General features: G+C 45.2%; 3 protein-coding genes across 3 annotated transcripts in view; 1 reads left to right on the top strand and 2 right to left on the bottom strand.

The window, feature by feature from the left end:
* LOC309550279 (uncharacterized protein) overlaps positions 1 to 26,881 on the bottom strand; it is a gene marked incomplete at both ends in the record, with an annotated part of 314,622 nt that overhangs the window by 7,885 nt on the left and 279,856 nt on the right.
* The window catches only part of LOC309549955 (gastrula zinc finger protein XlCGF66.1-like), a gene marked incomplete at its 3' end in the record, with an annotated part of 263,031 nt that overhangs the window by 109,255 nt on the left and 126,895 nt on the right, over positions 1 to 26,881 (top strand). The window lies entirely within an intron of this gene.
* On the bottom strand, positions 21,936 to 24,002 carry LOC309550735 (uncharacterized protein; the record flags this gene model as incomplete). The annotated part of the gene is made up of 2 exons (XM_082251072.1): positions 23,193 to 24,002; positions 21,936 to 22,256 (listed from the first exon to the last, which is right to left on the bottom strand). The coding sequence occupies exons 1-2, from the start codon at positions 23,967 to 23,969 to the stop codon at positions 21,936 to 21,938; spliced, it is 1,098 nt and encodes a 365-aa protein (XP_082107198.1). The 5' UTR covers positions 23,970 to 24,002.

Here is a 26,881-nt window from a genome sequence, read left to right as displayed (position 1 = left end):
TATTCCCTACTGTAGTCTGTATTCACTAAGATTGGTATATGCTGTTAAAAAGAAATTAATTGATTAAAAATAACTCGTTATATTCATTCAGAATAATATTCTCGAACGTGTAACGCACAACAATTTACATCGGGGGACACTATTTTTTTATTTTTATCTTTGAAAAAAGAACTTGTCAAAAACTGTCTTTTATGTTAATTTTTTTGTACACTTTTTTTGGTGAATGGTTACGGGTACGATGTACCCGATACCCATCCACATGGGGGGGGGGGGCAGGATCTGGTGGCCCCCATGTTAAAGGGGGCTTCCAGATTCCGATAAGCCCCCCACCCGCATACCCCCACAACCACAGCCCAGAGTTGTCAGGAAAAGGCCCTTGTCCTCATCAACATGGGGACAAGGTGCTTTGGGGGGCAACCATGTTGAGGGCAAGCAGCCTGGTATGGTTCAGGAGGAGGGGTGCTCGCTACCCCCCCTATCCTGGCCTGCCAGGCTGCATGCTCAGATAAGGGTCTGATATGGATCTTGTGGGGACCCCACGCCGTTTTAATAAAAATTTTGGCGTGGGTTTCCCCTAAAAATCCATACCAGACCCGAAGGGCCTGATATGGACTGGGGGGAGGGACCCTACATGTTTTTTTTAATCTGTATTGCCAGGACTTAAAAATACATAACAGCCAAGAGCAAGTTTAAATTACATTTTATCCTTTAGAAATGTCAGTACTGCTGCAGCAGGATCCATACATCGTACAGATGTGCCACTTTACGGGGCACATTAAGGGGACCCCCAGGCGCGATATTTAAAGGAATTTTTCATTTTTATTGTTTATCTTTAAGCATTATTTAAATCACTGCTCCTGCGAAAACAATAGTTGAAAAAAAATGTTTTTGCATTGATACATGTCCCACAGGGCAGTACTCAGACCCCCATACACTTTTTATGGCAATAATTTGCATACAAGCCTTTAAAATTAGGACTTTTGATTTTTCCTGTTCGTGCCCTATAGACTTTAATAGAGTTCTCATGTTTGCTAGAACTTTTCCCCTGTTCGAGATGTTCTGGTGCGAACCGAACAGGGAGGTGTTTGGCCCATCACTATTCAGGACTCATAATATTGGTATTCATTAATCAGTGGAAGCTTAAATGTTTATAAGAGACAAGTTGCAGAGGTCCCACACCGCTGCCTCCCATCTCCTGAGACTGCACTCAGTGAAGTGGTTCTGAGACTATACAGACATATCCCTCCACCCGGAAAAGCCAGCAGATATCAAAGCAAGTAAATCTGAGAAATCTGCTGTCAGAGATCTTGCTAGACCTGGGCACTCTGGACCAATCAGTGAGCAATATGGGTGGAGGAATGTATTTAGTGTTAATGACCCACCTGTGCTGATCTCTGTAGGAGTGTCCTCCTCTATAAATGTCCCCGTTATTCCATCCTCCTCCATAGACTGCTGATCATCCCTCACATACCTCTCTTCTTCCTCTGCTTTAACCTCAACTTTTATATCTATCAGATCTTCACCCTAAAGAAAATGAGAGAAAAATCATCTGTCAAATATAAGCTAACAAAAAAAATCTGCACATCATCTCCACAAGTCCATGTTCTAGATACTCCATCGCACCAACCTTGTAACAGTGAGGGATGGTGTGACCTTCCTGTGTGGAATCCCGGGGATACAGAGGACGGGGACATCTCTCTGGTGGGTTCCTGGTGTTAGGTGGCTCCATCATATCCTTGTGTCCTTCTGAAAACTCCTCCATCACTCCATACTTCTCATCCTCCTCTTTATACTCTTCTTTAACCACAATATTATCATCCCCGAGGTTTCCACTCTGAATATATAATAAAACATTCATTGTAACAAACATGCTGTGTATAAATCATAACTACTAATAATTGACAATCATCTACCTGAGTACACTGCCGGGGTATAAGATTAATACTTCTAAGATCGAGGCTCTTTCTATCAACATTCCTCCTACAACTCTGGGCACCTTACAATCTGCTTACTCGTATCACTAGTGTACCTGTTCCCTCAAATACCTCGTTATTCATGTGACACCTTCTCCTCATTATACTAAGCTAACCTTCCTTCTTTATTTCAAGACATACATTTATCCCTGAAACAATGGGATGCTTACTGTATAATATCTCCTTGCTAGGCACGGTAAATGTCCTCAAAATGTGGTTCCTCCCCAAACTGCTGTACCTATTTGAGACTCTCCCGGTCCAAGTCCCTCTTTCTCTGCTGAAATTGCTGCAAAGTATCTTTGTTACATTTATATGGCACCATAAGTCCCATCGCATAGCACAATCCACTTTGCTTTGGCTGAGATCTAGGGGTGGTCTGGGAGCACCTGACCTGTTAACCACTTCCCATCCGGGCCAATTCTGGCATTTCTCTCCTACATGTAAAAATCATTATTTCATTGCTAAAAAATTACTCAGAACCCCCAAACATTAAATATATATATATATATATTTTCAGCAAAGACCCTATAGAATAAAATATCGGTCGCAGCAATTTTTCAAACACAATGTCTTTGGAAAAAATAGACTTTATTAAAATTTAAAGCAAACAAAAAAAAACACCATAGATACTGCAACCCATTTTTTGTAAAATATAAAAGATGATGTTACGCCGAGTAATTAGATATCAAACATGCTTTAGAATTGCACACATTCGTGAAATGGCGCAAAACTACGGTACTTAAAAATTTCCATAGGTGACGCTTTCCAAATGTTTACAGGTTACCTGTTTAGAGTTACAGAGGAGGTCTAGTGCTAGAATTATTGTTCTTCCTCTAACGTTCGCAGCGATGTCTCACATGTGTGGTCTGAACATCGTACATATATATATGCGGGCGCAGCCTACGTATGCAATTGCTTTTGCGTGCGAGCACGAGGGGACAGGGGTGCTTTAAAAACTTTTTTATTATTATTATTATTAATTAATTTTTTTAAAATATTTTATTTGTACACCAACTCTATTTTTTTTATCACTTTTATTCCTATTACAAGAAATCCCTTGTAATAGGAATAAGGCATGACAGATCCTCTTTATGGAGAAATCTGGGGTCATTTAGACGTTTGTTCAGCTCTATGGCACTGGAGGGCAGCAGGAGAGGGGGAGGACATCCCCTCCTGCCGCCTTTAAATCAATCGACTCATGACCAGCTAGGGCTTTTACAAGATAGGGAATTGCTGGCTGAAAAGAAAGATGTCTGGATGATGCCTGTAGCTGCACATATCCAGATATCACCACTTCAAGTCCGGGACGTCATATGACGGCCTTCCGATGGGAAGTGGTTAAATTATTATTATGCCTCTCACCTCCAGGCTTTCATGTCCTGGTCTGTCCATACCCCACCCAGTCGCCGGTCTGAAATAGAATTTGGGCTTATCTAGCCCACTCACCCATGCCCTTTATTATGGTCAGCTGACTCCACCATGTCCTCTCCACTGAAACAACCGTCCTCCCCTATGCTATTTATGATGTCCATAAGGAAAAAATGTTGCACATGGTATTTTCTTTCTTCACCATGTTCTCTCCTGCTTACCTTTTATATAATCCTTCAATCCCAGACTCCCTGTCCTATGGAAGGATCCTGCCCTGGGCCGAAGCCAATAGATTTAAGTTGCTTCATTTTAAACAAACATGTATACCGAGGGCTGAGAGAACAGATCATAGATGGATTCATGGGAAGACCAGGACAAACCTATGCAGCTGTCAAAATAAACTTTGGATAGTGCAAGATACAGACATACACAAAAGACCACACTAGGTGCCCCCCAGTGGTCAATAGAAGGAGAATTATCTGCAGGACAACAGCCAGGTATTTAAAGGGTAAAAGTCTCACAACAGTTTATTACCCACAATGTGGTGGATAAGAACAGTCAAGGTAATGAAAAAGCCAACAATACCACTGCCAAAGGTCCCTGGGCATTAATGGAAGGGTCAACCAGCCCTGTGGTGAGGGCTGATAGAGGGGCGCCAATCCAAAAGCCCTGGGAAATACGATACTGCCACTTGGGGAATCAGACGGAGCGCAGCAACGGGCTTGGGTGACATCACGGTTGGCCAGTGGGCGGGAGCAGGAAGAACCAGAGAAAGCCTCAGGGTCCCAGCATGGAACACAAGCTTGGACAGTTGCCGTAATGACAAGTTTCGCACCCATGCACTTTATCAAGTCATGATATATCATGCTATAATATCTATATACCCTCTTCATGGCGTAATACCTATATACCCTCTTCATGCTTGTGACGGACCCCGTACTCAAGAAAAGTATGTCTGCCGTATAAGCTTCCCTTGCCTGGTACCAGCATGATCCAAGATCCCTTAACCCACCCAGTCACTTGTCAAGACATCAGTGTAGGGTGGTAAGAAGCATAAGACTGTTTATTTAAACACAGGCACAAAGACTTATACACTCTGGGACAATCCCCCCTCCCCTTTAGTAGCTAATCCACATACACATATACATCCCATAATAGGTTGATCCCAAGGCAGACAGAAACAACAGAACGATGGGATACAGGCACTTAACAACAACAAACCCCACCCCACCCCACCTCAAACTATCTAGCAATGGTCTATTAGATAAACTCCTACAAGCAGCCTGAAAAGGTCGAACCAATGTATCCTAATATATTTCTTGAGGGATATTGTTCATAAATATTATGGTCCTAAGCGAAAGAGCCCCCTTCATTCTTTCAAAACAAACCACACATATAGAACCAAGGATAACCGGGGTAACAGGAAATGCTGAGTCCGGTGTGGTTGTACTGTGAGTCTGGTTAGTGCAGACCCAACTGGGTTTCTCGGTCACCCTGTGCCCCTAATAGATACAGGGTGACTTACACATAGGAGGGGCCGGGGGAGCCGGGCAAAGAGTTTCCTGACCTCTCTAAGGTAATCTGGGTTCCACAAGCCCCCCACCCAAAGTAACCCCTGTCACAAAGCTATATTATCTATATACCCTCTTCATGCTGTTTGTGTTGTTTGCGTAATTCAAACCATTGACTATTTTCCTCTTTATTTTTGGGAAATTCAATAAAAATAAAATTACAAAAAAGAATTCCCAGCACCGCTCACCTCTCCTGTCAGCAGCTCCATCATCTTCTTGGTGACTTCTAGAATCTTCTGCATGTTGTGTCTCTCAGGATTTAGGGAGTCACATGGAGGCACTGTTATGGTCATTCGATCACCTGACTTCAGAGGAGGACATTTCTGTATTGAGGAACCAATAGGAATATCATGTTAGAGTCCCAGAATCCTCCTCACCTCTCCGGTCAGGTCTGTGTTTTATTAATAAAGATAAGAGTCATGTCATGTGACCTCCCAGAATACCCCTCACCTCTCTGGTCAGGTCTGTGTTTTATTAATAGAGATAAGAGTGATGTCATGTGACCCCCCAGAATCCTTCTCACCTCTCCGGTTAGGTCTGTGTTTTATTAACAGAGATAAGACTGATGTCATGTGACCTCCCAGAATCCTCCTCACCTCTCCGGTCAGGTCTGTGTTTTATTTATAGAGATAAGAGTGATGTCATGTGACCTCCCAGAATCCCCCTCACCTCTCCGGTCAGGTCTGTGTTTTATTGATAGAGATAAGAGTGATGTCATGTGATCTCCCAGAATCCTCCTCACCTCTCCAGTCAGCAGGTAGATGATCTCCAGGGTGAGGTTTAGTATCTTCTCTGTCATGTGACTCCGGTCCTCCTCCATCCTCATTTGATCTATACAGGTCTCCTTGTAGACGGATAACTTTGGGAAATGAAGGTAAGAATTATTTGGATTGTATTAGTCACACAATAATAGGATGTGGATGTTGAGGGGGTAGTGGGGGGGTTGCTGTGCATTCAAGAACTCCTGTCCCCAGGGAGCACATTTATTATTATTATACAGGATTTATATAGTGTTGACAGTTTACGCAGCACTTTACAACATGAGGGCAGACAGTACAATTAGAATACAATTTATTACAGGAGGAATCAGAGGGCCCTGCTCATTAGAAATCTAGGTGGAAGGGTCAAGTGATACAAAAGGTAACTGGGGGGGGGGGTGGTGGTCTAATGAAAAAAATAAACGTACAGTTGATAGGTGTGGGCACAATAGGCTTCTCTAAAGAGAAGGAGATAGTCGGACAGATTGATGTAGGGAGTTCCATATGATAAGAGAGACTTGGAGATGAGCATTAGAGGAGGTGACAAGAGAGCTAGAGGGCAGGAGGTCTTAGGAGGAACAAATTGAACAATTTTGTTGGCATTGTGAGACCAGGTTAGTAATGTAGCTGGGAGCAGAGCCGTGGATAGCTTTGTAAGTTGTTGTTAGTATTTTGAATTTATTTCGTTGGGTGAGTGGCAGCCAATGGAGGGATTGGCAGAGAGGGGTAGCAGATGCTGAGCAGTTTGTAAGGTGGATGAGTCTTGTAACAGCATCCATGACAGACTAAAAGGGGGATAACTTATGTAAGGGTAAGCCAATGAGAAGGGAGTTGCAGTAGTCGAGGTAAGAGATGATTAGGGAGTGAATTAGGAGCTTTGTGGTGTCATTGGTTAGGAAGGGGTATATTTCAGAGATGTCGTGGAGGTTGAAGCGGAAAGCTGTGGATAGTGAATGGATATGGGGCTGATAGGATAGTTCAGAGTCCAGGAATACACCTAGCACCTTGGCATGCGGGGATGGGGTGATAGTTGTCCTGTTGATTTGGACAGAGAAATTATGGGAATATGGGAAGAGGCTTGTGAGGGACGAAATAATATGAGCTCGGTTTTGGATAGATTAAGTTTGAGGAAGTGGTGTGACATCCAGACTGATATGTCTGTTAGTAAATTAGTAATGCATGAGGAGATGATGGAGTGAGCTGAAGGGTAGAAAGATACATTTTGGTGGCGTCAGCATAGAAATGGTATTGAAAGCCATGAAAGGCAATCAACTGACCCACAGAGGAGGTGTAGACTGAGAATAGGAGAGGTCCAAGAACAGAACCTTGGGGAACCCCGACAGAGTAAGGAAGAGGAGAAGAGGGAGTAGAATTGTAGGTGACACTGAAGGTGCAGTGTGATAGGTTGGATGAGAACCAGCGAAGAGTACGGTCACAGAGACCAAAGGAGTGGAGTTTTTTGAAGAGGAGGGGTGGTCCACTGTATCAAAGGCAGCAGAGAGGTCCAGGATTAGGAGTACAGAAAAGTTCCCATTGGTTTTAGCTGTTCTCTGTAAGGAGAGCAGTTTCTGTGAAGTGTTGAGAACGAAATCCAGACAGAAGAGGATCGCAAAATTTGTTCTAAATCAAATGGTCACACAGTCAGTTGTAGACCAGGCTTTCAAGGAGTCTGGAGGAAAAGGGGAATGAAGGAGGCGAGCATGGGGTCCAGAGAGGGCTTTTTAAGGATAGGGGTGACTAGTGCATGTTTTAGAGAATTGGGGAAGGTGCCAGAAGGAAGGGAGAGTTTTAGGATGTGGGTTAGAGAGTGTAGAATAAACCCAGAGGGTGACTGTAGCACTTGCGCAGGGTCCAGGGGGCAGGTGGGAGTTAGAAAAAGGTTTAGCAGCCTCATCAATAGTTGCAGGATTGAATAGGGGAGGTAATGATTGGACATGGGGTGTTAAGTGGGGGATGTATCTGTACATTGGAGATCTCTTCATGAATTGCATCAATCTTATTGTTGAAGTGATTGGTGATCTCCTGGGCAGTGAGTAAGTTGGAGAGTGGAGGAAGAGGAGGACGAAGAAGAGAGTTGAAGGTAGAGAAGCGTTGTCTGCTTGGCAGTGAAGAGGCAAGAGTAGCATTTTCGGAGGGCAGATTTATATTGGTTGAAGTCATTCTGGGACTTAGTCTTACGCCACAGGTGCTTAAGAGTGCAGCTACGTTTTCTGAAATGTAGCTGCGCTCTTAAGCACGTTTTGCATAGGGGTAGGTGGGTGAAGTACCTGTTAGGAGCTGCGTAGGTCTGGAAGAGTGAGTCCAGAGAAGGCCATCATGGGGGAGGGAAGCAGGAGAAGCAGTGTCGGATTCATGAAGCCAGATTTCGGTAATGGCAAATAAGTTAAAGGAATTTGTGATAAAGAGGTCATTGAGGGAGGTGAGTTTGTCACAGACATAATAGGCATTCCAGAGGGCTCAGGAGAAGGGGAGATTGGTTTTGGGAAGAAGAGTAATGGAAAACAAGTTTTGTGGATTGCGGCTGCTGCCAGAAGGTTTAGGGTGATGGGAGCATTGGGCACAGTTATATGATCAGACTATTAAGAGGGCAGAGATTTAAAGATAAGTATCATCATCTGCTGGAGATAAAAGACGTCACAGTGATTATGGAGGAAGAGGACGGACATGAGGGGGGGGGGGGTTACTAGGTGTAAATAGAAAATAAAATCTTATTACCTCCTCTGCTGCCACCTCCAGCAATGTCTTCTCTCTACTTCCTCCCAACTCACCTCTCACCCGGAACTTCCTGTCTGTATTCCATAGAGACTTCCTGTCTGGGGAGAAGTGAGATCACCACCTTGTGGAGCTCAGAGGAACTGCAGCCCTGAGAAACATCTCGGCCTTATGCTATGTGTATGTACTGTATATCCTTATAGATGGGTCATCTCCATTCCCACCAAGGGGGATAGAAATATATTACTGCTCGGGGGGAGACATTTTGGCCCCTTTAATTTTGCAGTAAAATTGATTGCAGATTTTGTCATGTAGAACATCTCTTATATGGATACAAAGAACCTCAGCCGAGAGTAAAGGGTGGAAATGGCTCCTGATCCCCAGATTTGGGCAATTATGTCCCCAATATAAATTGAAAAAAACCTGCGCTATGGGTAACAACTCAAATACCTACAAAAATAACTTATACCGGACTGCTGCTGTAACAAAGGTAAGTATTTCCTTTATCAACTAGAAGCGCATTATGTGTCACAGCGCTGTCCTATTGTGTGTGCACATAAATTATCACAAATGCACTAAAATATGTGGACATGGCCGGGAAAAGGGTTGGGCAGGAGGGGGGCTGCAGTTTGTCATCTTTGCCCTGGGCCCTTGATCACCTTGTCCCGGCACTGTATGTGGATACCTTCATATATAAAGTGCTAGGAGCTCAAAATAATATTCTCAGCAGATCTACTGCTCCCACTTTACACCTACTTCATTGATCTTTTGGTGTTTATCAATAGATGAAGTAAACTGATCCATGTGCAAATTTATATACAACATAAAGTGTTTTGTGCTCAAGATGCTGTTCCCTGCAGATCCACTGCTCCCACTTTGCACCTATTACTTTAATCTCATAATATTTGCTGCTATATTAAATAACCTAAAAACCTGTGCAAATCCATGTAATCATACAACATTTTGTACTCAATATAGTGTTCTCTGCAGGTCCACTGCTTCCACTTTGCATCTACTTCTCAAAAAAAAAGTCCACAAATGAATGAAAAGTTGATAAGGTGTGAAAGTTTTCCGTGCTCCAAACTGTGCCAGCTGTAGTGTAGCCACGCCTTCTTCCACCTCTTACACACGTGACGGTGAGGGCGCCCCCTTAGTAGTGCTTCCCCACTCACCAGAGCAATATGACTCCCAGCTTTTCAGCTACCAGAGTCACAAACATCCTTCACACTCTCCTCACCTCCGATGGCAAAGGAACTGGATCCTCCTCGCTCACTCCTGCAAGTCTGCGCTTTCTGTCAGTCTCCCTCCTAGACTCGGCTTCCTCCTCCGATCGCTGTTCCAGCAGGAGCTCCGCCTCTTCATACACACTCAGGGAGGAGAGAAAGGGGAAGGATATACAATACATACACACACAGCACAAGGCCGTGTTCACACTACCAGACGGTTCTCAGGGCTGCAGTTCCTCTGAGCTTCACAAGGTGGTGATCTCACTTCTACCCAGACAGGAAGTCTCTATAGAATACAGACAGGAAGTGATGTCAGATATAAATAGGAATTCTGGGTGAGAGGTGAGTTGGGAGGAAGTAGAGAGGAGACATTGCTGGAAGTGGCAGCAGAGGAGGTAATAAGATCTTATTTTCTATTTACACCCAGTAACCCCCCCCCGTCATGTCCGTCCTCTTCCTCCATAGTCACTGTGATGTCTTTTATCTCCAGCAGATGATGATACACACATATATAGTGTGGAAACCTAGATTAACCCCTTCAGGATCATAACATTTCCCCATTTACGGGGCCGGAACATTCTCCTCATTCTTATTTCTCTATTAGTCTTTTATTTAAACAACTTAGTTGACTTGTATTAGGTGTGGGGGATGGGATGGGGGGGGGGGTTTGTTTAGACATGAAAATAATCTTATTTGTCCCTCTTTACCAGCAGATAAAAAAACTAGCACAAAAGACTTTGTCATCTGTCAAGCCAAAGGTAAGAGACTTCTGGATCAAAAACAACACTAAACTGAATGTTCCTCTGTGTAATCCCACCGGGGTCCGTTCTTCCCTCATATTATCCCCCATACATCCCCATCCTAATATTGTACAACCAGTACATTCCACATCATTCTCCGTCATCAATTATTGGTTTACAGGGAAACCTGTATAGATCACATGACCAATGAGGATGGAGGAGGACCGGAGTCACATGACTGAGAAGATACTAAACCTCACCCTGGAGATCATCTTCCTGCTGACCGGAGAGGTGAGGAGGATTCTGGGAGGTCACATGACATCACTCTTATCTCTATTAATAAAACACAGACCTGACCGGAGAGGTGAGGAGGATTCTGGGAGGTCACATGACATCACTCTTTATTAATAAAACACAGATCTGACCGGAGAGGTGAGGAGGATTCTGGGATTCTAACATGATATTCCTATTGGTTCCTCAATACAGAGATTTCCTCCTCTGAAGTCAGGTGATCATATGACCATCACAGTGCCTCCATGTGACTCCCTAAAACCTGAGAGACACAACATGCAGAAGATTCTAGAAGTCACCAAGAAGATGATGGAGCTGCTGACAAGAGAGGTGAGCGGTGCTGGGAATTCTTTTTTGTAATTTTATTTTTATTGAATTTCCCAAAAATAAAGAAGTTACATCCATTGTATTTCACAAAACAGACAATGAAGAGGGTAAATAGATAGTACACCATGAAGAGGGTATATAGATATTACACCATGAAGAGGGTATATAGATATTACACCATGAAGAGGGTATATAGATATTACACCATGAAGAGGGTATATAGATATTACACCATGAAGAGGGTATATATAGATATTACACCATGAAGAGGGTATATAGATATTACACCATGAAGAGGGTATATAGATATTACACCATGAAGAGGGTATATAGATATTACACCATGAAGAGGGTATATAGATATTACACCATGAAGAGGGTATATAGATATTACACCATGAAGAGGGTATATAGGTATTACACCATGAAGAGGGTATATAGGTATTACACCATGAAGAGTGTATATAGATATTACACCATGAAGAGGGTATATAGATATTACACCATGAAGAGGGTATATATAGATATTACACCATGAAGAGGGTATATAGATATTACACCATGAAGAGGGTATATATAGATATTACACCATGAAGAGGGTATATAGATATTACACCATGAAGAGGGTATATATAGGTATTACACCATGAAGAGGGTATATATAGATATTACACCATGAAGAGGGTATATAGATATTACACCATGAAGAGGGTATATATAGGTATTACACCATGAAGAGGGTATATAGATATTACACCATGAAGAGGGTATATAGATATTACACCATGAAGAGGGTATATATAGATATTACACCATGAAGAGGGTATATAGATATTACACCATGAAGAGGGTATATAAATATTACACCATGAAGAGGATATATAGATATTATAGCTTGCAATAGCCAATAGACATACAGCATACTTGGACAGTATATGCAGTAAACTGAAATGAGTCAGAGGAACCCTGAAAGTTCTGGATAGAACATGAGCTGTTTGGCCATCTGATGGACATGTCTGGGTTTGGTGGTTGCCAGGAGAACGGTACTTGCCTCAAGAAGAGTTGAAGCTGTTATAGCGGCAAAGGGAGAGCCAACTCAATATTGAACCCTACGGACTAAGACTGGGATGCTATTAAATTTCATGTGTGTGTAAAGGCAGGCGTCCCAATACTTTTGGCAATATAGTGTAAGTGAAGGTTTTCAGTAACCGGGAGCACCTGGTATAATAGTTTGTAGATGGAGGATATGAGGTGTGGTTGGTGTGGGCCTTGCATTCATATGTGTTTGAATTTGGTTGGGTGGTGTAAAGCTAATGATGGAGGGGGGGTTGAGAAAAATGCTTCCATTGAATATAAGAGGTAAAGAGGTTATTGGGAATACGGAGCTTAGTGTGGAATTCCTCAAAGGGTCTGAGTTTGCTTGTAACCAAATCTACAAAATGACGCATCTATAAGGAGAATTATCTGCAGGACTGTGAAAACAACAGCCAGGTCTATTAAGAGGAAAAGTCTCACATCAGATTATTGACCACAATGTGGTGGATAAGAACAGTCAAGTTAATGAAAAAGCCAACGATATCACTGCAAAAGGTCCCTGTTCCCCGCCACTTTCTCCAGACACATCACAAGCACATGGCTTATCTGGAGGTCATGGCAATTGAGACCATCCACAAGGGTTCACCTACTGATAATGAAAGGTTCTCCCTCTTATGTAGGAAGGAGACCTTCTGGATTTATAAGTTTGATTTCTTATCACCATATGGCCTGAATGAGGACTTAGAGATCCATAATATTGTCTAATAATAATCCTCATATCCCATTAACTTCTTTTTACCACTTTGTGTGGCATAACTGTTGTCGCTGGCAAACATATTAACATTAATAGTAATATTTTATTATTTATTATTATTATAATAGGAGTTAGTTCTTAGAATATGCACAATAGTATACGGGCAAATATTCCCCTTTTTATTATGTTCTTTTTCTAATTGATATGACGATATTTTGTACATTTGTGATTATACTGCAGAGTTTGTATTTGATGGAAACTGACTCAATGGCAGCCATAAGCATTGATGGATTAAGTGGCATCCAGATCTGCATAGCTCCGCCCACTCCCCGCCCCTCGATTGGGACACATACAGCTTAAATACTCCAGTTGTCTTTATCCCCATAACTTGATAAAGCGCATGCACGCAAAACACATCATCATGGCAACTTTACAAGCTTGTGTTCCATGCTGGGACCCCGAGGCTTCCTCTGGTTCTTCCTCCTCCCGCCCACTGGCCGTCCGTGATGTCATCCAAGCACGCTGCTATGCTCCGTCTGCTTCCCCGAGTGGCAGTATTGTATTTCCCAGGGCTTTTGGATTGGCACTCCTCTATCAGCCCTCACCGCAGTGCTGGATGACCCTTCCATTAATGCCCAGGGACCTTTTGCAGTGGTATTGTTGGCTTTTTCATTACCTTGACTGTTCTTATCCACCACATTGTGGGTAATAAACTGTTGTTACCCTTAATAGACTTGGCTGTTGTTTTCCCGGTCCTGCAGATAATTCTCCTTCTAGTGACCACTGGGGGCACCTAGCGTGGTCTTTTGTTTTCTGGATGCCTGTATCTAAAGTGTATTTTGACAGCTGCATAGGTTTGTCCTGGTCTTCCAATGAATCCATCTATGATCTGTGCCCTCAGCGCTCGGTATACATGTTTGTTTAAAATGAAGCAACTGAAATCTATTGGCTTCGGCCCAGGGCAGGATCCTTCCATAGGACAGGGAGTCTGGGATTGAAGGATTATATAAGAGGTTAAGCAGGAGAGAACATGGGGAAGAAAGAAAATACAGTGTGCAACATTTTTTCCATATGGACAACATAAATCGCATAGGGGAGGAGGATTGTTTCAGTTGAGAGGACATGGTGGAGTCAGCTGACCATAATAAAGGGCATGGATGAGTGGGGTAGATAAGCCCAAATTATATTTCAGACCAGCGACTGGGTGGGGTATGGACAGACTAGGACATAAAAGTGTGGAGGTGGGAGGCATAATAATAAATTAACCACTTCCCACCGGAAGGCCATCATATGACGTCCTGGACTTGAAGTGGTTATATCTGGATGATGGGTGCAGATGCAGGCATCATCCAGATATCTTTCTTTTCAGCCAGCTATTCCCTTACTTGTAAAAGCCATCCTAGTAGCTCATGAGCCACTTGATTGATTTTACAGGCAGTGGGAGGGGATGTCCTGCACCTCTCCTGCTGCCCTCCAGTGCCTCTCTTGGCTCTCCCATGTGATCTGGGAACCAGAACATCGATCCAGCGATGGAATACCATAGAGCTGGCCATAGACTGGATGGTCCCCGGCCATCTCTATGCTCCTGGGAGGCCGAAAGCAACATCATGACGTCACTTCCGGGGCTGGCAGATATAAACACTGCCAGTTTTTTAACCTGGAAAGCAGAGATCAATGTACTTTTTTTTTTCTCATGCTTTCCCGAGTAGAGGAGATATCTGGGGTCTACGGGACCCCAGATTTCTCCATAAAGAGGACCTGTCACGCCTTATTCCTATTACAAGGGATGTGTACATTTCTTGTAATAGGAATAAAAGTTATTCAAAAAAGTTCTAGCACTAGAATTCATTTGTAACTCTAAAAAGGTAACCTGTAAACATTTTTAGAGTGTCGCCTACAGAGATTTTTAAGTACCATAGTTTTGCTCCATCCCATGAATGTGCGCAATTCTAGAGCATGACACACGTGTTTGATATCTATTTACTCGGCGTAACATCATCTTTTATATTTTACAAAAAATTGAGTTACAGTATCTATGGTTGTAATGGAACCGCCGACCCACACTGTGTTTGTGGTCTTCCATCAGTATACGGGATCCTTGCAGTCATGAACACATATACCAGATTTTCCCAGCCGCCTTCATACAAAGCTAGCCAACAACTTGGCTTGTACTGGAATCACTTTATTGAATAGTCACACAGAATTTATATGCATACAGTATGGACACATCCCCCTCATGATCAAATTACCACACACAGGTCAGGGGTTGCCTGATTACATTATCATATGCATATGACATTGTATACAGAAACAGAATTAACCTGAACTAATTATCTAGCCATCTGGACAGAACAATGTGGGCTTATTAACATTTTAAGAATGGGACAGGCAGACTTGGCACAATACACATCCCACCTCAAAACAGACAATAGGACAAGACTGCCAATGACAGTCTGTCCGTCTCCTACATTGAAGTACATGGAATACACATCTACGTATTGCTATGATTATTTAGGAGGCAGACTTCATGGCAACAGGCTATAGGTCTCACAGTGTAAATTGGGATTAAATCTTCATATCCCTTGAGAGATATTATTGACAAATATTACTGTCTCCCTTGAAGCAATCCAAACCATTAAGTATATGTCTTTCACTCCCAGTGACGGTGAGTACTGTCACAATGGTGATTTTTTTATTTTTTCATTAAAATTCATGAAAGTGTATTTTTTCCAAAGAAATTGTGCTTAAAAAATTGCTGCGACCACCATTTTATTCTCTAGGATCTTTGCTGAAAATATATATATATTTTTAATGTTTGGGGGCTCTAAGTAATTTTTTAGCAAATAAATGATGATTTTGACATGTAGGAGAGAAATGCCAGAATTGGTCCGGATGGGAAGTGGTTAACAGGTCAGGTGCTCCCAGACCGCCCCGAGATCTCGGCCAAAGCAAAGTGGATTGTGCTATGCGATGGGACTTATGGTGCCATATAAATGTAACAAAGGTACTTTGCAGCAATTTCAGCCGAGAAAGAGGGACTTGGACCGGGAGAGTCTCCAATAGGTACAGCAGTTTGGGGAGGAACCACATTTTGAGAACATTTAGCGTGCCTAGCCAGGAGATATTATACAGTAAGCATCCCATTGTTTCAGGGATAAATGTATGTCATGAAATAAAGAAGGAAGGTTAGCTTAGTATAATGAGGAGAAGGTGTCACATGAATAGGGAACAGGTACACTAGTGATACGAGTAAGCGGATTGTAAGGTGCCCAGAGTTGTGGGAGGAATGTTGATAGAAAGATCCTCGATCTTAGAAGTATTAATCTTATACCCCGGCAGTGTACTCAGGTAGATGCAGGGGCGGATCCAGAGTCTAGTCTCGGGAGGGGCACTGCCAGAAAATAAGTTGTTGCTTACAGAACTGTATTGCAAAAGGAACTGCACTCCTGTGATCCATAGAAGTACAGCCAAACAAGCTTTCCCTGTACTTCTCCTTTAAGTGTGTACCCAGATAAAAGTGGAAAGGGCTTAAAAGGGGGGGCCATAAAACAGAATCTGTGCCTACTCTCTGTATACACTGCACACACATACCACAATCCTTGTACCACAAAATACTCCTTAGTACTGTGTCACAGGTAACCGTTTTATAGACACATATAAACCTCAGGATGAACGATAATTTTTAAAAAATGTAATGTTTCCATCACAAATGCTTTACTTCACACAGAAATTGATCACCGAGCCTACCTTAAAGAAGATCTTCATTAATACCTGCAACTGTTGGGACAATAAACACCTTGGTCAGGGCTATGTAATGTACAACATATTGTGTAGAGTGCAGGGGTCAGGAGGAGTAACATACAAAACATCACAATGTACAGAGTACAGGGGCCATGGCCATGAGTAACGTATAGAGTACAGGGGCCATGGCCATGAGTAACGTATAGAGTACAGGGGCCATGGCCATGAGTAACGTATAGAGTACAGGGGCCATGGCCATGAGTAACGTATAGAGTACAGGGGCCATGGCCATGAGTAACGTATAGAGTACAGGGGCCATGAGTAAAGCTCACCATACATGGCTCAGTATTTTTCATTCAGCCAGTTGAACAAAATAAACAGAATACATTTCCCCATCCACACATTCACGCTGAATGGGGAAATCCTCTCTGTTGTGTCTGTATATTCTGACAGCAGGATTCCCCCACTGTCAGAATACATTGATCAGCATTGCAGTCACTGGCTGAATGTGCTGACCGAATACTGCAGGACTGTTTATCAGAAGCCAGTCTATCAGACAAAGCAACAGATAGAGTGCTGCAGTCAGGAAAAGCCCCCTTGTTTATGTGAATGTCCCCCCCCCTTACATCATAAATCCCCATCCTCCCTCTTTATCAGAGTCCTCCCCCTTACGTCAAAGACCCCTCCCCATTATGTCCCCAGAGTCACCCTCCCCCCTTACTCCAGGGTCTCCAGAGCCACCCCTTTACATTAGGGTCTCCTGACCCACCCTTCCATACATCAGGGTCCCAGAGCCTTCTCTTTATTACATCAGGGTTTCCTGAGCCACCCCTTATATCAGGGTCCCCAGAGAGCCTACTCCTCCTTAGATCAGGGTCCCCAGAGAGCCCCCTCTAAAATCAGGGTCCCCAGAGATCCCTCCACCTTACATCAGGTTCCCCCAAAGAACCCCTTTCTTACATCAGGGTCTCCAGAGAGCCCTCTCCCTACATCAGGGTCCCCAGATAGCCCCCCCCCCTCACATCAGGGTCCCCAGAGAGCCCCCCTCACATCATGGTCCCCAGAGAGCCCCCTCCTTACATCAGTGTCCCCCAGAGAGCCCCCATCACATCAGGGTCCCCAGAGAGGCCCCTTACATCAGTATCCCCCAGAGAGCCCCCTCCTTACATCAAGGTCACCAGAGAGCCCCTCACATCAGGGTCCCCAGAGAGCCCCCTTCTTACATCAGGGTCCCCAGAGAGTCCCCCTCACATCAGGATCCCCAGAGAGCACTGCCTTACATCAGGATACACAGAGAGCCCTCCCCTCACACATCAGGGTCCCCAGACAGGCCCCCCTCACATCAAGGTCCCCAGAGAGCCACCTCCTTACATCAGGGTCCCCAGAGAGCTCCCCTCACTTTAGGATCCCCAGAGAGCCCTCCCCTCACACATCAGGGTCCCCCAAAGAGCTCTCCCCCTCACATCAGGGTCCCCAGAGAGCCCCCCCCCCTACATCAGGGTCCCCAAAGTGCCCCCCCCCCACATCAGGATCCCCAGAGAGCCCTCCCCTCACACCAGGGTCCCCAGACAGGCCCCCCCTCACATCAGGGTCCCCAGACAGGCCCCCGCTCATTTTAGGGTCCCCAGACAGCCCCCCCTTACATCAGGGTCCCCAGACAGCCCCCCCTTACATCAGGGTCCCCAGACAGCCCCCCCTTACATCAGGGTCCCCAGACAGGCCCCCCTCACATCAGGGTCCCCAGACAGGCCCCCCTCACACATCAGGATCCCCAGACAGGCCCCCCTCACATCAGGGTCCCCAGACAGGCCCCCCTCACACATCAGGATCCATAGAGAGCCCTCCCCTCACACATCAGGGTCCCCAGACAGGCCCCCCTCACATCAGGGTCCACAGACAGGCCCCCCTCACATCAGGATCCATAGAGAGCCATCCCCTCACACATCAGGGTCCCCAGACAGGCCCCCCTCACATCAGGGTCCCCAAACAGGCCCCTCACATCAGGATCCATAGAGAGCCATCCCCTCACACATCAGGGTCCCCAGACAGGCCCCCCGCTCACATCAGGGTCCCCAGACAGGCCCCTCACATCAGGGTCCCCAGACAGGCCCCCCTCACATCAGGATCCATAGAGAGCCCTCCCCTCACACATCAGGGTCCCCAGACAGGTCCCCCCTCACATCAGGGTCCTCAGAGAGCCCCCTCCTTACATCAGGGTCTCCAGAGAGCCCCTTTTTACATCAGGGTCCCCAAAGTGCCCCCCCTCACATCAGGGTCCCCAGAGAGCCCCCCTCACATCAGGGTCCCCAGACAGCCCCCCTCACCTCAAGGTCCCCAAAGAGCCCCCCCCCCCCACATCAGGGTCCCCAATGAGCCCACCCTCACCTCAAGGTCCCCAAAGAGCCCCCCCCCACATCAGGGTCCCCAGAGAGCCCCCCCTCACATTTGGGTCCCCAAAGAGCCCCCCCTCACATTTGGGTCCCCAAAGAGCCCCCTTCACCTCAGGGTCCCCAGACAGCACCCCCTCACCTCAAGGTCCCCAAAGAGCCCCCCACATCAGGGTCCCCAGAGAGCCCCCCTCACATTTGGGTCCCCAAAGAGCCCCCCCCCCTCAGATCAGGGTCCCCAAAGAGCCCCCCTTCTCACCTCAGGGTCCCCAAAAGAGCCCCCCTCACCTCGGAGTCCCCAGAGAGCCCCCCCCTCAGATCAGGGTCCCCAAAGAGCCCCCCCATCAGGGTCCCCAAAACTGCTCCTCTAACATTAAATTTGAGCCTCAGGAGTTCCTTACCTTACATAAGTTCATGAAGTGAGAAGCATGGGGAGGCAGATCACTGTCAGCAGCCAGATCCAAAGGAGGAAGTTCCACACACTAGGAGCAGAGTCAGACAAACGATGTGGTTGGTTGCTAGCAACCAACCACTGTAGCTGTAACTGTAGTAAGCCGGGAGGTGTGGCAGCAGCCAGCCCAGGACTGCAAGAGATGGCTCCGCTCTCTGCTGAGGGCGGAGTCACTAACCCCGTGGTTGGTTGCTAGATGCTGAGCGGTCCTAACAACCAACCACTGCTGGCCTGTCAGTGTAATACAGGAGCTGGGACCGCCGCAGCAGGAGTACGCTGCATCTATTAAAAAGGTAGGATTAGTTAGAACTGTGGCACCTATTAAAATAAGCTGTGGATTTAATATTTTCTCGGGGGGGGGGGGGGGCAATTGTCCCGTTGCCCCCCCCTGGATCCGCCCCTGGGTAGATGATTGACAATTATTAGTAGTTATAATTTATACACAGCATGTTTTTTACAATGAATGTTTTATTATATATTCAGAGTGGAAACCTCAGGGATGATAATATTGTTGTTAAAGAAGAGTATAAAGAGGAGGATGAGGAGTATGGAGTGATGGAGGAGTTTTCAGAAGGACACAAGGATATGATGGAGTCACCTAATACCAGGAACCCACCAGAGAGATGTCCCCGTCCTCTGTATTCCCGGGATTCCACACAGGAAGGTCACACCATCCCTCACTGTTACAAGGTTGGTGAGACAGAGATTATAAAACACAGACTCATGGAGACAATGTGTGTATTTTTATGTGATGTCACAATAATAAATCTTATATCTTCCAGATGATATTCTTTCATTTTCTTGATTTAGAGTGGAGATCCAATCGATATAGAATTTGAGGTTAAAGCAGAAGAAGAAGAGAGGTATGTGAGGGATGATCAGCAGTCTATGGAGGAGGATGGAATAACGGGGACATTTATAGAGGAGGACACTCCTACAGAGATCAGCACAGGTGGGTCATTAACACTAAATACATTCCTCCACCCATACTGCTCAATGATTGGTCCAAAGTGCCCAGGTCTAGCAAGATCTCTGACCACAATTTTCCCAGATTTACTTGCTTTGATATCTGCTGGCTGTGCCGGGTGGAGGGATATGTTTGTATAGTCTCAGAACCCCTTCACTGAGTGCAGTCTCAGGAGATGGGAGGCAGCGGTGTGGGACCTCTGCAACTTGTCTTGTAAACATTTAAGCTTCCACTGATTACTGAATATCAATATTATGAGTCCTGAATAGTGATGGGCCGAACACCCCCCCCCTGTTCGGTTAGCACCAGAACATCTCGAACAGGGGAAAAGTTCTAGTGAACATGCCAACTGTAATAAAGTCTAGGGGACACAAACAGGAAAAATCAAAAGTCCTCATTTTAAAGGCAAGTTATTCCCATAAAAAGTATGGGGGCCCAGGTACTGCCCTGGGGAACGTGTATCAATGTGAAAAAAAGTTTTTAAAACGATTGTTTTACAGGATCAGTGATTTTAATAATGCTTAAAGTGAAACAAAAATGAAAAATTACTTTTATATATCGTGCCTAGGGGTCCCCTAATGTGCCTGTAAAGTGGTGCATCTGTACGATGTATGGAGCCTGCTGCAGCAATACTGTCATTTTTCTAATGGAAAAAATGTAATTCAAACTTGCTCACGGTTGTAATGTATTGTCGGCTCCCGGCAATGCAGATAAAAAACAGCATAGGGTTCCCCCCGCCAAGGCCATACCAGGCCCTTCGGGTCTGGTATGGATTTTAACCACTTGCCGACCGCCGAACGACTATATATTGTGGCAGTCAGCCCCCTACAGGCAGAGTGACGTATGGGTACGTCGCTCGCCGTGAGCCTGTAGGGGGCGAGCGTGCGCCGCCGCGCTCCCGCCCCCTCTTGTTCCCTGCCTAGCCTGCGCGTGTGACACGCGGCTCTGATATCCACCGGCCACTCGCAATCTCCCTCAGGAGAGGGAGAAAGACAGACGGCTGATGTAAACACAACTGTAATGTCTCGGCTGTGTGTTGCCTGAGGTACACAGCTTCACATCAAGTAATAACCAAATCTTAATAAAGGAAGCGCTGGTTTCTTTGATGCAGCCTTTACTGAAATATAATCCATACATGTGCCTTTACATATGAATAAGCAGATATGTGGTGGACATGAGAGTGGATATGATAGTGAAAGTGAGGTAAAACTGTAAAACAAACATATAAAGGACAGGTATAAGTATGGCTATTCAACATCATACATTATACATAATTATGCAGAAGATAGGGACTAACTAACATGTGCTTACTACATACTGGAACACATTATCTATACAAAGATCTAACATCCCTCTATGCAGGCTGAACTAACAAATCCTTTACTTACAGGCTTTTGGTGTTCATCAGACTTGCAATAGCTTAGCTTGAGAGGTCCTATGTCTGTTCCCTTTGGAGTCTCACGCTGTAATGGATAGACAAGTTTAGACTTGCCCATATCAGAAGGGAGAAGACCCGCCCCTAGGCTACAGGACAATGGAGGGTCTTAAAGGGACAGACACTGCTGAGTGCAGAGCACATGAAATATAGTGCGAAGGCAGCACACTCCCCACCTGGCATACTTTTTGTTATGCCACTAACCATTGGACAGAAGTAAAACGACTTCAGAAATTGGCCTAGCATACACCTTGGGAGTGCCCTGTCTAACAACTCTAACTTCAACTTTTCTAACTTTAGCATCACTACTAGGATCAGTTCCCACAATGAGTCCAATAGGCCACTCGTTCCTGTGGGCCTGAGTGTCTTTTAGTAAGACAACGTCTCCAATTTGTAAGTTGGGCTTGTCATCTTGCCATTTCTTGCGTGACTGTAGTGTCACCAGGTATTCTTGTCTCCACCTCTTCCAGAAAATGTCCGCAAGACTTTGAACTTGTCTCCATTGCTTGGTGTACAAGTCCTTGAGGTCAAAGTCTCCTGTGGGAGCTGTCACTGGTTGCATCTTCTGAGTCAGCAACATTGCAGGTGTCAAGACTGCCGGCATCTCCGGATCTGTGGACACTGAAACCAAAGGTCTGGCGTTCATAATGGCCATGACTTCAGCCATTAGTGTAGTCAAAGCTTCATGTGTGAGGCGAGTGGATCCAACCTTCAGGAGCATGGCATCCAGAATGCGACGTGCTACTCCTATCATCCTCTCCCAAGCTCCTCCCATATGCGATGCGTGAGGAGGATTAAAAGTCCAAGTGCATCCTTGGTCTTGAAGATAGGAACCTGTTTTAGAGTCTTTAGAGATGATCTTCAATTCCTTGCAGGCCCCAATAAAGTTTGTACCACGGTCTGAACGAATCAATTTTGCTGGTCCTCGGATAGAGAAAAATCTTCTCAAGGCGTTGATGAAACTTGAAGTGGATAAAGATTCAATCACTTCGATGTGAACTGCTCTGGTACTCAGGCAAGAGAACAAAACAGCCCAACGCTTACTTTCGGCACTGCCTCCTCTGGTCTTGCGAGAAGAGATGTTCCAAGGGCCAAAAACGTCTAGACCTACATGAGTGAACGGAGGATCTGAAGCAAGTCTGTCTGCAGGTAAGTTTGACATCTTCTGAACCTCAAGTTTCCCTCTAATCTTCTTGCAGATCACGCATTTGTTGATCACACTGGAGACTAGTCTCTTACCTCCTATGATCCACAATCCTGCTTCCCGTGCTGCTCCTTCACTGAAGTGTCGTCCTTGATGTGCGACTTGCTCGTGATAGTGTCTCACCAGAAGAAGAGCGATGTGATGATTCTTGGGTATGATGAAGGGATGTCTCTCTTGGATAGTCATATCTGCTGCCGACAGGCGACCTCCAATTCTTAACACTCCGTCTTCGTCCAGGATAGGGTTCAACTTCTTGAGGGAGCTGTGTCGAGAAATCTCTTCCTTTTTCAGAAGGCTTTGGATTTCTTCTTTAAAGACTTCCTGCTGGACGCATCTGATGATCGTTACCTTGGCTTGTTCAAGGTGGTCTTTGCTATGCTGATCAGTATTGGTAGCTCTGCAAGAGTATCTGGCTAGACAGATAAGTTTTCCGATTGCACGGATCAGCGACTTCCAGCTGGAAAACCTTTCAAATCTATGGGCGCCCAGACTGTCTCTTGTAACTAAAGTCTTGCAAACTGCAACTTGAGGTCTTACCTCTTTGTCTTGATCTGGTTCTATGAGCTGAAAAGTCTCTACCTGAGTATTCTCCTTGGTTTCTGGCTTACCAAGAAAGGAAGGACCTACGAACCAGTTAGTTTGCTTGAGTACAGCGGCTGACATCAGTCTTGTCCCGTGATCAGCTGGGTTCTTGTCCGTGCTGATGTGATGCCACTGTTCTGGACTTGTAGACTTTCTGATACGTGTCACTCTGTTGGCCACGTATGTATAAAATCTTCTTGAAGCGTTGTAAATATATCCTAACACAATCTTGCTGTCTGTATAAAAGTTCACTGCATGGATCTCAATGTCCAGTTCTGTCGTAATCATGTCTGCCATCTCGACAGCTAAGACAGCAGCACAAAGTTCTAGACGTGGGACAGTGTGAGCGGGTCTCGGAGCCAGTTTAGATTTTCCCATGATGAACCCGACATGGCTTTGTCCCTCAGTGTCTATTACCCTAAGGTAGGTTACAGCTGCGATAGCCATAGTGGAAGCGTCAGAGAATACGCATATTTCTCTTCTCTTCTCATCTCTGTAGCAGATAAGGAAACAGGTGCGTACGGTCTTGGGATGCTGAGTTGTTCAAGCTCTAACAATGAGTCTTTCCACAACTTCCACTGCATTTCCTTCTCTTCAGGTAGAGGTACGTCCCAGTCACTTTGTTCTTGCTCAATAGTGAACTGTCTCAAAAGAGCTTTGCCTTGCATAATGATAGGTGCTACGAATCCCAGGGGGTCATAAAGACTGTTGACTGTAGATAGGACACCTCTTTTTGTAAATGGCTTCTCTTCTCTGGCGACCTTGAAGGTGAAACTGTCAGTCTTCAGGTCCCAACTAAGCCCAAGACTTCTTTGCAAGGGTGGTGATTCTGTTCCTAGATCCAGGTCTTTGAGGTCTTTAGCACGGTCTTCCGTTGGAAATGCTTCCATAACTCTGCTGCTGTTGGAGGCTATCTTATTCAATCTTATGTTGGATTCTGCCAACATTTCTCTTGTACTTTTCAAGACCTTAATAGCTTCTTCCTTGCTGGAGAAAGAAGCAAGTCCATCATCTACGTAAAAGTTCTTCATGACGAACTGTTTGGCTTCTTGACCATGTCCTTCATCTTGCTGTGCTGCTCGTCTCAAGTTGTAGATAGCTACAGCTGGAGAAGGGCTGTTTCCAAACACATGTACCTTGATCCTGTACTCTGTGATGTCTTTGTTAAAGTCGTTGTCTGCATACCACAGGAACCTCAAGTAGTCTCTGTGATCTTCTCGAACAAGGAAACAGTAGAACATCTGTTGTACGTCTGCTGTTACTGCTATGAGTTCCTTTCTGAACCTGATGAGTACTCCCAGGAGTGTATTGTTCAGGTCAGGTCCGCTGAGAAGGACATCATTTAGTGAGATGCCTTCGTGCTTCGCACTAGAGTCAAATACTACATGTATCTGACCTGGTTTCTGAGGATGGTACACCCCAAATATTGGTAAGTACCAGTGTTCTTGGTTTTCCTGTAGTGGTGGTGCCCTTTCTGCTTGCTCGTTGTCAAAGATCTTTTGCATGAAGGCTTGGAAGTGTTTCTTCATACTTGGCTTTCTTTGTAGAGTGCGTTGCAATGACGTGAAGCGTTTTTCAGCTTGTACCCTGTTGTCAGGAAGGCAATGGCGTGGTGACCGGAATGGTAGAGGCGCTACCCAGCTGCCTGACTTGTCTCTGAAGACTTCTCTGTCCATGATCTCAAGGAAGAGTGTATCTTCCACCGAGGGTGCTGGCTTGTCGTCGTCTCGTGTTCTTTCAAACACTTTGCAGCCCAGTTCATCTGTATCTCCAGTTGAGGCTAAGTCTTCCATGCACCTCTGGATACTCCGCTGATGTGTTGGGTTACCTAATCTCTCTTTAATGTGTAGACTGTTGGTACATGGGTAAAGACAAGATGTACGACCATTCTGTAACAGATGTGTTCTGTAAACATTTACCTTTGCTGGTCTGTGCAGTCCGTCTAGACATACCTCTCCAACGATGACCCATCCGAGATCAAGGCGTTGTGCAAATGGTGCGTTGTGTGGCCCATTGTACTGTTCTCTGACTTTGTGCACTCTGAGGATATCTCTCCCAAGTAGAAGGGTGATTGCAGCATCTGGATCTAGTGCTGGTATCTGGTCGGCTATTCTCACTAGATGAGGGTGATGACGAGCAACTTCAGGTGTGGGGATCTCTGACTTGTCGTCTGGTATCTCATCACATTCTATGAGGGTAGGAAGAGTCACCTTTGTCTTTCCATCTAATGACTCGATGATGTAGTTGTTTGCTCTTCTCCCTGTCGTCTCTACAACTCCAGAACAAGTCTTCAAGGTGTATGGAGTTGGACTTCCTTTGTCACTGAAGAGATCAAAGAACTCTGTTTTTGCTAGAGATCTGTTACTCTGTTCATCCAAGACTGTGTACATCTTGATTGCCTTTTCTCTGAAACCTGCAGGATACACCTTGACTAAGCATATCTTGGAGCATGATCTAGGACGGCCCTGTTCTGTACAGATCTCTGTGCACTTGGAGGATACTGCTGGCGTTGTACTCTCGCCTTGCTTCCCACCATGATCTTCTTGAGTTGCTGGAACTTCTTGCTTCCATGGTGGTGGTCCTGGGTGCAGTGTTGACAGGTGTCTGTCACTGTTGCACTCTGTGCATTGTATGGTTTTTGTACAGTCTTTTGCAAGATGTTGAATTGAAGCACAACATCTGAAACAAATGCGATTGTCTTTAAGGTAAGCTTTGCGCTCTTCTAATGTCTTACTTCTGAAACTGCGACATTTTCTTAGTGGGTGAGGCTTGTTGTGGATTGGACATATTTTGTCTGGCTCCTCCACTTTCTTACTTGCGTAGTCTTCCTGATTGGCTGCAGATTCAGTAGGGACTTCTGTCTTCCGTACAGAAACTGTTGCTCTGCGTTCTTTGTAAAGCGCTGGAGGTTTTTGTTCTACCTTTGGGAAGGTTGCCATTCTCTTGTTCAGGAAAGCAAAGCTTGGATCATTGCGTGTTTCTGCTTGGTCTACGATGAATTCAGCAAGGAAAGCGAACGGTGGAAACCCAACTCGATGATCTTTCTTGTATCTTGATGCTTGAGTGACCCACCTTTCTTGCAAGTTGTAAGGAAGTTTCTCGATTATGGGATCAATTCCACGTGCTGTATCCAAGTATGAGAGACCTGGCAGATATCCACTAGACTTAGCGGCTTCTATTTCTAAGAGTAGGTCCCCCAAACCTCTCAGCTTCTGATTGTCCTTGTTTGTTATTCTTGGATAGTTTTCTATCCTCTTCAGAAGCGCATCCTCGATCACTTCAGGTGATCCATAGCATTGTTCTAGTCTCTGCCACACCATAGCAAGTCCTGCTGCTGCATCATGAACATGTACTGACCT

The sequence above is a fragment of the Pelophylax lessonae genome, assembly GCF_965119305.1.
Source record: "Pelophylax lessonae genome assembly, chromosome: 3".
NCBI classification, from domain to species: Eukaryota; Metazoa; Chordata; class Amphibia; order Anura; family Ranidae; genus Pelophylax; species Pelophylax lessonae.
This window is presented reverse-complemented; position numbering and strand designations above follow the sequence as displayed.